At 50.9% G+C, this 12,721-nt stretch overlaps 1 protein-coding gene across 3 annotated transcripts in view; it reads right to left on the reverse strand.

Annotated features, from left to right (window-relative positions):
- Window positions 1-440: 440 nt before the first annotated feature.
- The window catches only part of PDGFRB (platelet derived growth factor receptor beta), a 34,451-nt gene continuing 22,170 nt past the window's right edge, over window positions 441-12,721 (reverse strand). For 2 of the 3 annotated variants that reach the window (XM_037397975.1, XM_037397976.1), the window contains exons 16-24: window positions 12,466-12,619; window positions 10,906-11,072; window positions 10,526-10,644; window positions 9,202-9,324; window positions 7,672-7,783; window positions 7,278-7,377; window positions 7,052-7,157; window positions 6,310-6,548; window positions 5,658-5,808 (exon numbers count right to left, since the gene is read on the reverse strand). In XM_037397975.1, the coding sequence (XP_037253872.1) occupies window positions 5,658-5,808; window positions 6,310-6,548; window positions 7,052-7,157; window positions 7,278-7,377; window positions 7,672-7,783; window positions 9,202-9,324; window positions 10,526-10,644; window positions 10,906-11,072; window positions 12,466-12,619 (1,271 nt within the window). Of the gene's footprint in view, window positions 5,809-6,309; window positions 6,549-7,051; window positions 7,158-7,277; window positions 7,378-7,671; window positions 7,784-9,201; window positions 9,325-10,525; window positions 10,645-10,905; window positions 11,073-12,465; window positions 12,620-12,721 lie in introns of all 3 variants that reach the window. The other variant, XM_037397977.1, reaches the window with a different exon arrangement.

The following is a 12,721-nucleotide window of genomic DNA, read 5'->3' on the forward strand; positions in this document are numbered from 1 at the left end:
GATGTGAGGACAAACACAGCAATGCTCCCAAGGAGCGTGCAAGCCCTTGTCTGGGGCTACTGGCCCAAACCTCAAACACTAGGAATACACATAGGAACTGCTCCCGGTGTCCTTCCCTCCACCTGCCTCCTCCCAATGCAACACAACCCACAAGCTGGCCAGCTACTAGAGACACTTGAGCAGACCCTGCCCTGTTTGCAGCCCCTTTTCCTTACCACGTCTTGGGCTCAGCTGTTGCCTTGCTGTGCTTCTCTCTGCCTGGCTCCCAGCTTAGCTTTTGCTAAGCGTTGGGGTCATGCACAGCGTATTAACATGCTTACCTTCCACCACGACATGGTTAAGCTGTATTCCCAGCCCCATCTGAGTGGGAGCAACCAAAACCAGGCAAACATAGGAAGAGATGGAACTTTGCAAAAAGAAAAACACCTTTATTTTTAGACTCTTTCTTTAAAAATGTATTTGTAAAAGTTTACAGCATAAAAATAATATCTCATGGCTATAGATGTGACATAGTACAAATCCTACAAATACATCTGTAAACCTAGGAAAATGTTAACTCTTTGGTACCTTAGTCTGAACTCTGTTTTTTCCTTTGCCCTCAGGATGACAAGACAGCATGGAGGCAGGGGCTGATTCTGTTCAGAGATGCTGCAGAGTAACAGTGCGATGCAGCAAGCCGTCGCAGCAGGAATGGGAGAGGGCAGACGGCACGCTTTGGGCAAGCTTTGCAGTTCTGGTGCAATCCATGGAGGAGGAAAGGACAGGAACGATGGGACATTGCAGGCCTTCCAGCAGGAGTTGGCTTCTCTGCCTCCTCCCACCCCTGCAAAAGTAATTTCTCCAAAGTGCTGCTGGAGCTGAACTGGAGCAATTCCCCAGCCTTTGCCAAAGCCAACTGGATCCATCTTGGCATGTCCCAGAGACTTCAGCCCTTCGGGTGAAACATGGGAATTATGCTGGGACCCCAGCAACCCATGTGCTGCCCCATGAAATCTGACTTTTTAAGAATACCTGGCCTGCCCCAGGCAAGTCCTGTAGACATCATGGTGCTGCCACTGTTACAGTCAGCGCTGACCACCCATCATCCAGGCAGGGCTGGGATCTGCTGCGGGAAAGACCTATGCATGGCCTGGGAGCTGCTGGGTACCCAGTGAGGACCTGCAGCTGCCCTGGCTGCTCTCTGCCTATGCAACAACCTAGGGCAAAGGCTGCCAAAAGACTGCCGAGGGCTGCCAAAGGGCAACCTTCACGTTTCCAAGTGGGAGGGCAACCAGGCTGCATCTGGGCTCCCTGGGTCTGGCTTGGCAGCCCACTGCTCTCCTGTTTGTATGGGAGATCCCGTGGTTTGCACTGGGAACTGGGAACACTGATCCTAGGACCTGAGCTAAGCACTGAGCCCAACCAGAGCCCTTCCTCGTGCCTGCGCGTTGGAGCATGGGGTTTGCTTCCTTAGCACATTAGCTGACATCTTGTTTTAGAAAAAGCCCCCAAAAGGAGACATCTGTGAAATCCCCTTCTCCAGATCTGCCCAGCTTTACACAGGCAGACCTTGGGCTTCCCCATTGCCCAAACCTAACCCACTGCCCAGCACCCTGTATCTGCGGTGCTGTCTCTCCCCCAGCTCAGAGCCCTGACTGGGAAGAAGGGGAAGAGCCATTTCTCACTTCTGGATGACTTCCTCCTGGCTGCACATCTGCACTGCACTTCTGCCTCCCGTCCCCATGGGACTCTACCACAATCCCCTTGGCAGGTGAACAGAGACAATTTAGTTACAAGTAAAGTCCGCTGTGCTCTAGATTTCTTAACACAACACAAACACTAAACGTGACATTCTCACTTAAAAAAATAATAACACGCTCAAACCGAGAAGGACAAAAGGATTAAAACCTGTGCACACATCAGTCTGAGAAGCATCTTAAATGTGGAAGGAGACACCAGAGTGTCGCATTAGTTTCTGGGATACACTTAGGTATGTATGAAATAGTGACTGGCAGTAGGATTATGCATATACTGGTGCTGATAATGACATAACAGCTGTAGAATAAAATATAATCTACAAATAAAAGATATTGCACTAGAGATGGGCCCAAGCTGTGGCATGTGTCCCTTTTTGGAAGGCTCAGTTTGGGTCCACCTCTAAACACAAAACCACAACCAAACAAAAATACTGATCATTGAAATTAAAAACCCAGAGGGACCGGTTCCTTTCAGAGTCTCACCGGAGAATTTATGGCTACATAATTGATGGGCACAGAACAACTGACCATTTCTCCAGGCCCTTACCCACTGGGCCAGGCAGGGACTGGAATGTCGGCAGCAGAGAGAGAGGGAGCAGGGGGCTGGAGCTGGCTCCCCGAGCAGGGGGAGCTTAGCTGGGGGGCTGCTGCAAGCCCCAGCCCTGCCAAGCCCTCTCTTTGAGGAGAGTTGCAGGGATGCTTGGCACAACGTTGGCCTTGCCCAGCTGCCAGCCTGTTCCTGGTTGAGAAGATCTGCTTGCTGCAGTGGGTGTGCATGACCTCACAGAATGGTGATGGGAATAATTGAGTAAGGACAGGAAAGTACCACAAAGTGCAAGACTAGGCCCTTGCAATCGCTGGGCCAAAGGCAAATATTTGGTCATATTTCTCTGGAGTGGTGAATGGTACCATTGTGCAGACAGTCCGGCGTACCTACTTTAAGAAGGAAGAGCGAGGTGGGGTTAGCACCCCACCCGCAGCCAGAACAGGTTTTGGTGCAAAAAATAATTGCAAGAAATCTACAAATGGGACAAAATGCAACAGGCATCCAAGTGTAGCTAATGCCTAAATAATAGGACAGAGTACCTGAGGTCCCCCAGCAGGGAGATGAAATAGATCTCTTCTTTCAGGACTGTGGAAACTATCTGATAGTGGGGAATTAGTAATTCGATTAGTAATTAATCTGTACAAGGTGAAGTTTAGTATGGGATTTGTGAAGTTAATAAGCAAATGGCCAAAAGGAGGGTGAGAAGGGGTTAATTGATGGGGAAACTTTTGGCCTGGACAGAGGTAGTAAAAGTAGCTCTCTAGGGTTGCTCCTGATGCTAGAAGTATTTAATATTTGTATTAGTCAGTCCAGCCCAAAAATAAAAGTTTGTTAACAAAATGTGCTGATGACCCAATGTCTGGAACAGCAGGGAGTATCTTGGTTAGAAATGCTGGAAGAGGAGAAAGACATAGGTGCTTAGATTGGTCAGAGGATGACTCCAAACTACCACTCTGTTGTGCCTGGGAAAAGGCCAACATTACCCAAACCCACACCAGGCAAGTCAAATCCAGTACAAACCAGAACTATTAATGCCCTATGCGAGGTCTAGACTTGACCTCACCTGGAGTACTGGGTACTTCTGGTCATCTTAGACAGAGGATGACAATTTAATGGAGCTGGTGCAGACAGGGGCTATTAGGATGATCTGATGTGCCATCCTATGGGCTCAAGTTGCAGCGACATGGATCCTACCAAGCACCTTACACGTTAGAATAATAAAGTGGTCTGACCCTACGGTCTCATAAGTTACTGCTTCTCCACAGTTAGGATCATTTCTGAACTGCGGCCATAGAAAATGGCTCCTTCATTACAAGCCGGAGGAACAGAGCATGGAAAAATAGTTGTCATTCACAGTGTGTTTCCTATGGACGGTGCAGAATCTGACCACATGGGCTGAAAATATACTCCACCGGCTGCCAATAAAAGTGCTATTTCTTCTGTTCACATTTTACCAAGGACGTCAGCCCACAAAACACCTACTCCTCTTCTAGCTGCATAAATGGCAACACTGCAACAGTAGACAACTTAAAACAGAAGCTGTTTTGCTGGGGATTTCTGGAAGACATTTAATATTTTTGAAAGAAAAGAAAAATTCTCAGTGGCTCTGAGATGGCAGAAGCCCAGAAAGATGCTGATTGAATTTCTGAATTTTTAAACCTGCCTTTGCAGTTTTCGTAGGATGCACAGAGAGATGTGCCTAAAGTAGGGCAATGAAAGGGTTAATGGGAGCAGTGGGTATGCATCGAACAGAGCTCTGTGCAAACTCTGTGAAACTTCTCCTTTCAGAAAAAAACCTGCTAGTTTCTATGGTGTCAGACCTGTTGTTTTTTGGGGTCCAGCTTTCATCTCTGTGGAGGCTGGGTTCACTGATTTCAAAAGCCTGATGTTCCTCCTACTTTGAGTCTCCTCATTCAAATGCCAGCTGAGAGCACAAGAGCTCCCAGGCCTGCCTGTGCGAAGTAAGGAGGTGAGAAGCAGGAGGAAGGTTTCTGCCTTTTCATTCTTCCAAACTCTTTCCAAGAGAGAGGAATCCTCCCCAATTCCTCTTGCTCGGCTTGGTTCCCCATGATGCTTCATCCACAGCCCTGGCAGGCTGCAGGTGGCTATGCCTGGCCCTCAGAAAGTAGCAAGTGTGAGATACAGCTCAGCTGTGACCAAACAGCTTCCCAGCTTCTCTCCCTCTCTCTCTTTTGAGGTGTCCCTGGGTTAGTGTTCTGGCATCCTTATTGCTCCCCATAGCCTTGCTAAGACTCAGGAGGGACCGGTGGGACCTCCCATCCTGAGAAAGGGTCTTCAGGTGAACAGTCTATCAAAAGGGAGCACATGCTTCCCAAAAATAAGACACAAAGGTTTTGCAGCTGGCAGGTTTATATGATTTCCCAGCAGATGAGCTGGGCTTAGTGGCAGTAGGTTAATGAATAGCCATATTGCTTCCTTATACTGGCCCTGGCTAGTGGATTAATAGTATATTTTTTTCCCTTTAAATCTTCAATGGAGAATAATTAGCTTACTGTCCACACAGACTACACAAACAACACTGGACTGCCCTCTTTGCTACTGCAACAGAGTCCTTGTGAGAGCATTTGGAGTTCCTGGCGTGCCCTCGGGGCTCCTGGTGCCTTTCTGGGCACAAAAGGGTTCAGGGCGTGACAGCCCCTCTAGGTGGGTGCAGAGCTGTGCCCCAGAGCCAGGGGCACCTGTAGTGCTTGTGACACTCTATCCACCATAGAAGAGCTGTCAAGAAAAGAGAACGGTGATTCAGGATCTCTGAGACGCTGGCTGGTCTCTCCAGGACTTGGCTGTGCTTGGAGAAGAATCTACCAATGTACTCTTGATCTGAAGCAGCTGCAGGTTGGTGTTGCAGGTTCTCTACACCCCAGCAATAGGCTCCAAGCAAGTCCCAGTGGCATTTCACAGAACCACGGTGTGGCTAGTGCTGAAACCATCAGAGAAGTGCTGGTGCAGAGGAGATGAAACTCACTGCCATAGAGGGGGAAGAGGCTGGAGTATCATCTGTAGCAATGCAGAAAGTGTCATCTCTTATGGAGATTCAACCCACATCTTCCACTTGAAAAGAAGATGTTGGTCTGTGAGATGTCTCCCTCCTGCAGTGGTTTGATCACTGAGGAGGATGTGGCAGTGATCTGGAAGGTTGCTGGCACTAAGCCACTTCTTTGTAAGGAAGAAGGGGATGGTAATGGGGAAAAGTCTTTCATTCCCCATCCAACACTGGGAAACGGGAAGGAAGGAGGAATGGTGGGACAGGTGGGGATGTCCCAATGTACAAGCCCAAAGCATGACGCTCTGTGACATCTGGGTCAGCCCCTCAGCTGGCCTCTCCGTAGGGAGATGCAGAGTCAGCCCAGCTCTGACTACAGGAAACTCTCCTCCACCTCTTGGTGCCTGGTGGTTGGCTCCTGGCAGCCTGGGTGTGGGTCAGAATCCTGGTCCTCATCCTGCCGGAGGCCCAGTGGGCTGTCACAGGATATTGTAGACGATGTGTTGGCCTCATTCAGCATAGAGCTGAAGGGAGACAAGAGGGAGAGAGAAATGAGTGCCTTGTCCCAATTGTCCTGGTGGGAGAGGATTCCCAACAGCTGAGAAGTGTGTCAGGCTCCCAGCAGCCCCACTCCGAGTAGCTTTCCACAGAAGAACAGACATTATCGGTTGGATCTATTCAGCCGTCAAACACAACACACAGCCAGCTGGGTTCTGCAGACCATGGGCCCCTGTGTGCCCTTCTCCTTAGGAGTGGGTTCGTTAGTCCCCAGCTGTGCTGGCTGATGTACAAGGTTGTGACACAGCACCCTATCTTAGCTCATGTCCCAGCTCTTCTGGTTCCTGTCCATCCCTGCGGGCCCATGCAAGGCCACAGCACCTCAGATGGAGGTGACACTTCCCTCCTCTCCTGCTAAACCCACCTCTGGTCTATCCCTCAGCAGAGCATCCCCATTTCCTTGAGGCCCCTGTTTTCAGATTTGGGCAGTCAGGTGAAGGGATAACATTCAGAAGCAATGTTTTTACCTGGCCCGGCTGATGGAGGCCTCCTGAGGAAGATCACAGATTGTCTCAGGTTTCGGGTCGGGAAGAGGGATGATATAATCATTCTCACCCCCGTTCTGGTGCACGGCTGTGTAAAGGATGCTGCCAGTGGGGGAGCTGGCAGCAGCCCTGGTGTTGTTCAGCCCAGGGATTGTGGGTCTTGTACGAACAACAGCAGGGTGGTCACTCTTCATGAACTCTTCATCCACCTGGTGGTACCTCTGCTCTCGCAGGGCAGGTTAACAAAGAAGCAGGAAGGTCTCGTAAGTGGAGGAAACGCACTTGTGCTTTATTTGCTTTCCCTGTCTGCTAGGTTTTTTCTGGAAGGGCTGGCATCTTCTAGCTGGGTTCAACTACCCTGACTCCACCAAAGACAGATCATGAACATTTCCTAAAGGAGAGATCTGGGGCACAACTCCACGGTTCCAAAATACTAAACAGTTGGAGGCAGGTTTTTGATCTCCTGCCAGTTCTGATTTCTGCAGTTGCTGAGATGCCAGCTGTCTGTCTAGTGATGCCAGTCGTCTCAGCAACGTTCCCAGGATGCCCAAACCATCTCCACTGGCTGTTCAAACTAATGCAGCCTTAGTCACAGCAAAATCTGCTTGCACAGCAGCACTAAACACTGGTCTCAAACCCTGATCCATGGCCTTAACTAAGGGGGCATCCTCCACAGAGCACTAATCTTCTTCTGTACCTCCAGCACAGGGTCCTTTGAACATACCTTTCTGTAGCAATCCACCAAGAGGTTTCCCATAAGCACCACCAGCTGTGAGAAGGATGGTCTGATCTCAAATTTCTCCTCCCAGCACTTCTGCATGATATCATAGCTAGCAAGAAGGAAGAGAGAGGGTACTCTGGTGACTTAGCAGTGGGGAAAACAGAGGCAGAAAAGCTTCTGCAGTTTGTGTAGGGCAGGCCCAGGGCAAATGTATATGAACAGCACTTACATTTCATCAGAGGCGTGGGTGGGTTTGGACATCCGATAGCCACGTTTGATGGCATTATAGAACTGTTCGTTCATAGGCAGTTCGGGGTACGGAGTCCCCCCTGGGTGTAAAGGGAGAGCATGAAATCAGGCTGGTGCATTGTCTGCCACCCCCATGCCAACATGCATTTCACACCATGGTTTCCTTTTTTCATTACCTTTTCCGTTTCATTTCACTTCCAAATGGCAATGTCAGCATGGGAAAGAAGGAGACAGGGAATGAAGTGCTACTCTGACTGGTAAGGTTGGGACTGGGACTTGTGGATTAGAAGTTAAATTCTATTGTCTCTGGGAAGGGATCCCTGCTAACACGTTACCAGACCTATAGACACCACCATGATCTCCAGGACACTTACCTAGAGTGAATATCTCCCAGAGGAGAATCCCAAAGGACCACACATCACTTAGGGTGGTATAGAGGTTGTTGAAGATGCTCTCTGGAGCCATCCACTTAAGAGGCAAGAAGGTCTAAGAGATAAAAAATGGAAAAAGAGAGTCAGTTGCATCTACAGCACTTGTTTTGACAGGTGAGACCTGACACCCAATTTACAAGAAGAGAAGACCCTTCAGAGCTGCCCATCAGCTGAACACATGTGCTGACATCTGCTGTCAGCCACTTCTCAAAAGGATCAGTTTCCTCTTTCCTTGTGCAGGATGAACTCAGCAGGCAGGAGGAAAGAGTGTGTGTGCCACAACCATTTCCATCACTGTCTGCCATGATGAGCTGTCATGGTGTGCATTCTCTGTTCTCTAGTTCTTGGGAAGCCCATCACTGGCTGGCACAACATGATCACAGCACTCCTGAAGGGAGTCCAAGCCTATCTGGATTATGGAAACCTGAGACCAGGCTGGAGAGGGCTATGGGGTGACCAGAAAAGAGCTGAAGGACACATCCAGCTTTTCTGTGCTCTTACTCAGAGTGATACACAAAAAGGAGCCTCACTTGACCAGCTTGTATGCAGCCCTGGCTGTGCTGTTCCTGGGATTTGCTTGCACAATGAATACCAAAATAATCTCCAGGAAGGATTGCAAAGGGGCCCAGTTTCATTTCCTGTTTTGGAAGGAAAAACAGCTACGCCAAGGCTGGACTGGGAACCCAGCCCCTCTGCAGGAAGGTCTCCCTGCCCAGGCACTAAGTACCTGTCTGCCATCCTGTGCAAAGGGAAGCAAGCATGAGTGAAATCAAGTAGTTCATAGTGTAGATAAATATCGGGATTTGAGGGGCCTGGCTCTGCTCTCAGCTCCCCCAGACTCCGTTTCTCTGGGAATCACATGGCCTGCTTGGCTGGGATGTATATTCCCAAATGCCCCAGGGCTGGAATGGACATGTTGTTGTTGAAGTCACAGGGGAGGTTCTGGGGAAGCTCAATTAAAGCCTCATCCTCTCCTGCCTAGAAAGATTGGAGCTGTCTTTCTGGAAAGTAGCTGCTCGCAGGAAAACACTTCCTCTTACCCTGTGGTCTAGTGGTTAGAGCAGAAGTCTGTGAACCTCTTCCCAGAGTGTCCAGTGACTCACTGGAGCACTGTCAAGCTGCCTAACCTTGCATTCCTCCTGCCCGCAGCTCAGGACAGGACTCAGTGCTGTGCAGGGAAGGGATGCAGCACTGCTGCCAGTGATGGGCTGTACAGGGGATGATCCTTAGTTTTGCTGCTGCTGCCCAAGTTCTTCTGTAAGAGCCTGGAGATATGGTCATGCAACTGCTATTCCACAGCATGCAGAGCGCATCAGGTGCGGGATGGATGGCTGTTGACACCATCTCCTGGGAGTTCTGCCCTGCGACCACCCTTGGGCACAATGATGAACAGACAACTCACAAGGAGAGCATGTAGGGGGTGCCAGGCCCAAAGCACCAGGAAGGAGGGGCTTGATTGCTCATGGTACTCACGCTGCCTTTGGAGATATAGTTGGAATCCCTCATGATGTCCCTTGCCAGGCCAAAGTCACAGATCTTCACCAGCTTTCCCTCACAGATGAGGACGTTCCTGGCAGCCAGGTCACGATGCACACACTGTAGGGGGGAGACAAGGCACTGTCACCGCAAGGGGCCCCATGCAGCCCAAGGAAGCAGCCCAGCTCCAGCGCTAGCACATTCCTGGGGCTGCAGGAACAGGAGTCACCTCACATCATCTCCTCCATCTCTAGGGACAGCCATGGCTCAAAGCCACTAGCAATGCTACCACATTTTCACTGCTCATCTGGACTGCTACCCCTGTGACAGCAACAGGCATACAAATCTGGCAATGGTAATTTGAAAAACCCAGCAGAAGGGGGATTGCCAGGGCCTGACCAAGCAAGGGGGCTGGTGGGCTGGCAAAGAGGGGATGTCTCCATGTCTGGATGGCCCAATCCAGCAGTCTGAAGACATCAGAATTACACCAGCCTAGCTTGTGCCTCCTGGTTTGCCAGCATGTTGGGTGTTTTCCATATGAACAGCCCCGAGGTTTGCTCAAGACCCTGCCAGACACTACTAGCAAGCATGGTAATTTCGCCACTGTAAAGTGTGACTGTGGGAAGCCGGGACCTCCTCTTCTGTGCTCTATAGGGGAGCGCTGACCATACACTTTTGGGATCAGACTGGCTGGCTGGAGGCAGAGAGCCAGGAATTTCTCTCCACACATCATTGATGCTATCCCTATCTCTTCTCTTAGCCCCACCCTGTGTGATGTTTCACATGGTCCAACTACATTACTGCCTGCCCTGGGCTAAGCCAGACCTTAGGAAATCCCAGAGTCAAGTCCTCTGCAGTGGAGAGGATTAATTTCCACTAAACAAGCACTTCTGATGAGGCCTGGGGGGCTCAGAGCATGTGGTGCAATAGGGGTGTCCATGGAGAGTAGTAGCTCTGCTGCAGACTGCCCTGTGCTTTAGCACAGGGAAGCTATCACTGTTCGGTCATCCTGGTTAATAGGGATGATATAACACCACAGCTGTGCCGCACATGGCTTGGGAGGAGCCCAGAGTCACAAAATTTGAGGTCTGAAGCTAGATCTAAGCCAGGGTTTGCTATCACGTGCAAATATAGTCATGCTGATCCCCAGGGCTGTGTTTCCAGAGAGAAGTGGTCAGCAGCTCTTCAACTGCACGACTACTTCTCCCGTGAGGATGTTGGCATGGACAGAGGGACAGTGAGTAGAAGCTGACCACAGGACATGGCAGAGCACTGTTGGCCTCCACCACTACAGGCACCATGGACCAGCCAGCATACGTACATTTTTGGAAGCCAGGAACTCCATCCCATTGGCCACCTGGAAGCTGAAGCCCACCAAGTCCATGTAGCTGAGGAGCGGAGACTCATTTATCAGTGTTACCCGGTCTGTTCTTTCAGGAGCTGGAGGGCAAACGGAGATGGATGTTGGTGTTACTCAGCACACTCATGGGCTGCCAGCCAGCAGAAGGACCCACTGGGGAGTGCTCTGCCTCCAGCAGCAAAGGGAGAGAGCTGGGAGCTCCCGTATGAGGGCATCTGCCACCACTGCTGGATTCGTCCCAAAGGTGACCTTTGCAATATGGACCAGCTCCCTCTGCAAGCAAAGCCATCCAGCGCCCCAAGTGCAAGCACCTCTTCCTCCTGCCGTGGCTGAGCTGTTACCTGATGGGGAATAACTGTCCAGCTCGTACGGGGTGCCGTAGTTAGAGGACTCGATGTCAGCATACTTGACTTCACCCTTCATGTCGGACATGGGCACATAATCCAGGGAGTCGTCCTTGCTCATGTCCATGTAGCCCCCATCGCTCTCAACAGACAAGGAGAGGTGACTGTGGAGGGTAGCAAAGAGGCTGTTCAGATACAGAGGAGAGGAGGAGACACAGGGGATGGGGCAATGATTTGTGGGACTGCAGCTGCTGAACCCCGGCACTGAAATGTCCCACACAGCAGGGAAAGAAGTCATACATCACACATGGGAGAAGTGCAAATGGCACCAGAGACCTCCTTCTACCACCTTGTAACAGCTCAGGTGTCCTCAGCATTAGCTTAAACAGCCCTGCCATATTCCCTTGTGGGTCTCCAGGTGTCCTTGCCCACAGGCTGAAACTTCTTATGCTCACCTTGCCTGGCAGAGCATAAGCTTGGATCACAAGCTCGGCACTGGAGAGGGCAGGAAGAGGAACCAGAGCCACACAGCTCCCCAGGTGCCCAGAGGGCAGCAGAACATGAGACCCAAGGCAGAGTGAGCAGGCAAACCCCTACACCTTGGCTGTGCATGTTTCCAGGTTAGTCAGGACTGGCCTGGAGAAGGCTGAACGGCTGAACTGAGCAGGCAGAACACAGCCCTCTGTCCGCAGCTAAACCTCGCCTGTTTGGATCAGCAAACATCTGTACCCCTGAGCACCTCTCCCTTGAATTAGCAACAACTGCATCTGGGAAGGAGCACCTTGAGGCCTTCCATGTGCTGATGCTGGGCAAGGGAAACCTGCTGCAGGACCAGAGCTGTAGGGCATGTCCCCATGGGCTTGGAAGACTGCACTTAGTGCTTAGGATCTGAGTTGCCTTCAAGCAGAAAGTGGAGGGGGCAGCTGTGCTGATGTCCTAACACTGCTCTATTTTACTATTGTTTTGGCGTGCTGAAAGGAAACGCTGCTTTCTAACTTCCCATGGGACTGTTTCTCTGTGCCGATGTGCCTGCATCCCTTACAGCTGGCAACTGGACGAAGGACCATTTCCCTTTCCTTGTAGCACCTCTTGTGCAAAGGCAGTCCTTCTAGCACTTCTCCCTTAGGCCTGGCAGCCATGCAACCTGTCCTGAAAATGCAAAGCTGAGGTCTCCAAGGGTTAAGACATGCTGGGAAACCCTTTACCTCTGTACTCAATGCATAGCTATGGTTATGCAAATAAAGTTAATGATGCCAGGGAATATTCCCAACTGGCATGGAGCAGCCAGCATGTGTGCTAGCAAACTCAGCCTCCAGGACACACAGATTGCCTCCACTAACTCCCCATCTGCCAGGAGCTGTTTGGAGGTGGCTGCTTGGCACACGGGCTGGTCTCATGAGGTAACAGAGCGGCCAGCTGTGTCCCAGTGCTGGGCCAGAGTTTATTTTACTGGTCTGGAGGAAATGTAGGTATTCTTCCTGGCAGTACCAGTCGCCCTTGTGGATGGGGGCTAGGATGGGGTAGGCACCAGAGGGGAGGGTGCTGCTTTCCAGGTACCTCTGCACATGGTCCTCCTTGATGGTGTTCCCGTACAACTCTGCCTCTCGCCGTGCCTTCTCACCATAGGACTGCAGAAAGGTGTGCTTGTTGCGGTGCAGGTAGTCCACCAGGTCCCCATAGCGGCAGTACTCAGTGATGATATAGATGGGCCCTGGTGGGAGAGAGCACCCACATCAGCCCTGCCTTGTCCCTGCTTGCTCCCCAGGGCAGAGAACTTCACCCCACATGGACATTACCAGATTGCAGATGTCTG

This window comes from Falco rusticolus, chromosome 8 (genome assembly GCF_015220075.1).
Source record: "Falco rusticolus isolate bFalRus1 chromosome 8, bFalRus1.pri, whole genome shotgun sequence".
Taxonomy (NCBI): domain Eukaryota; kingdom Metazoa; phylum Chordata; class Aves; order Falconiformes; family Falconidae; genus Falco; species Falco rusticolus.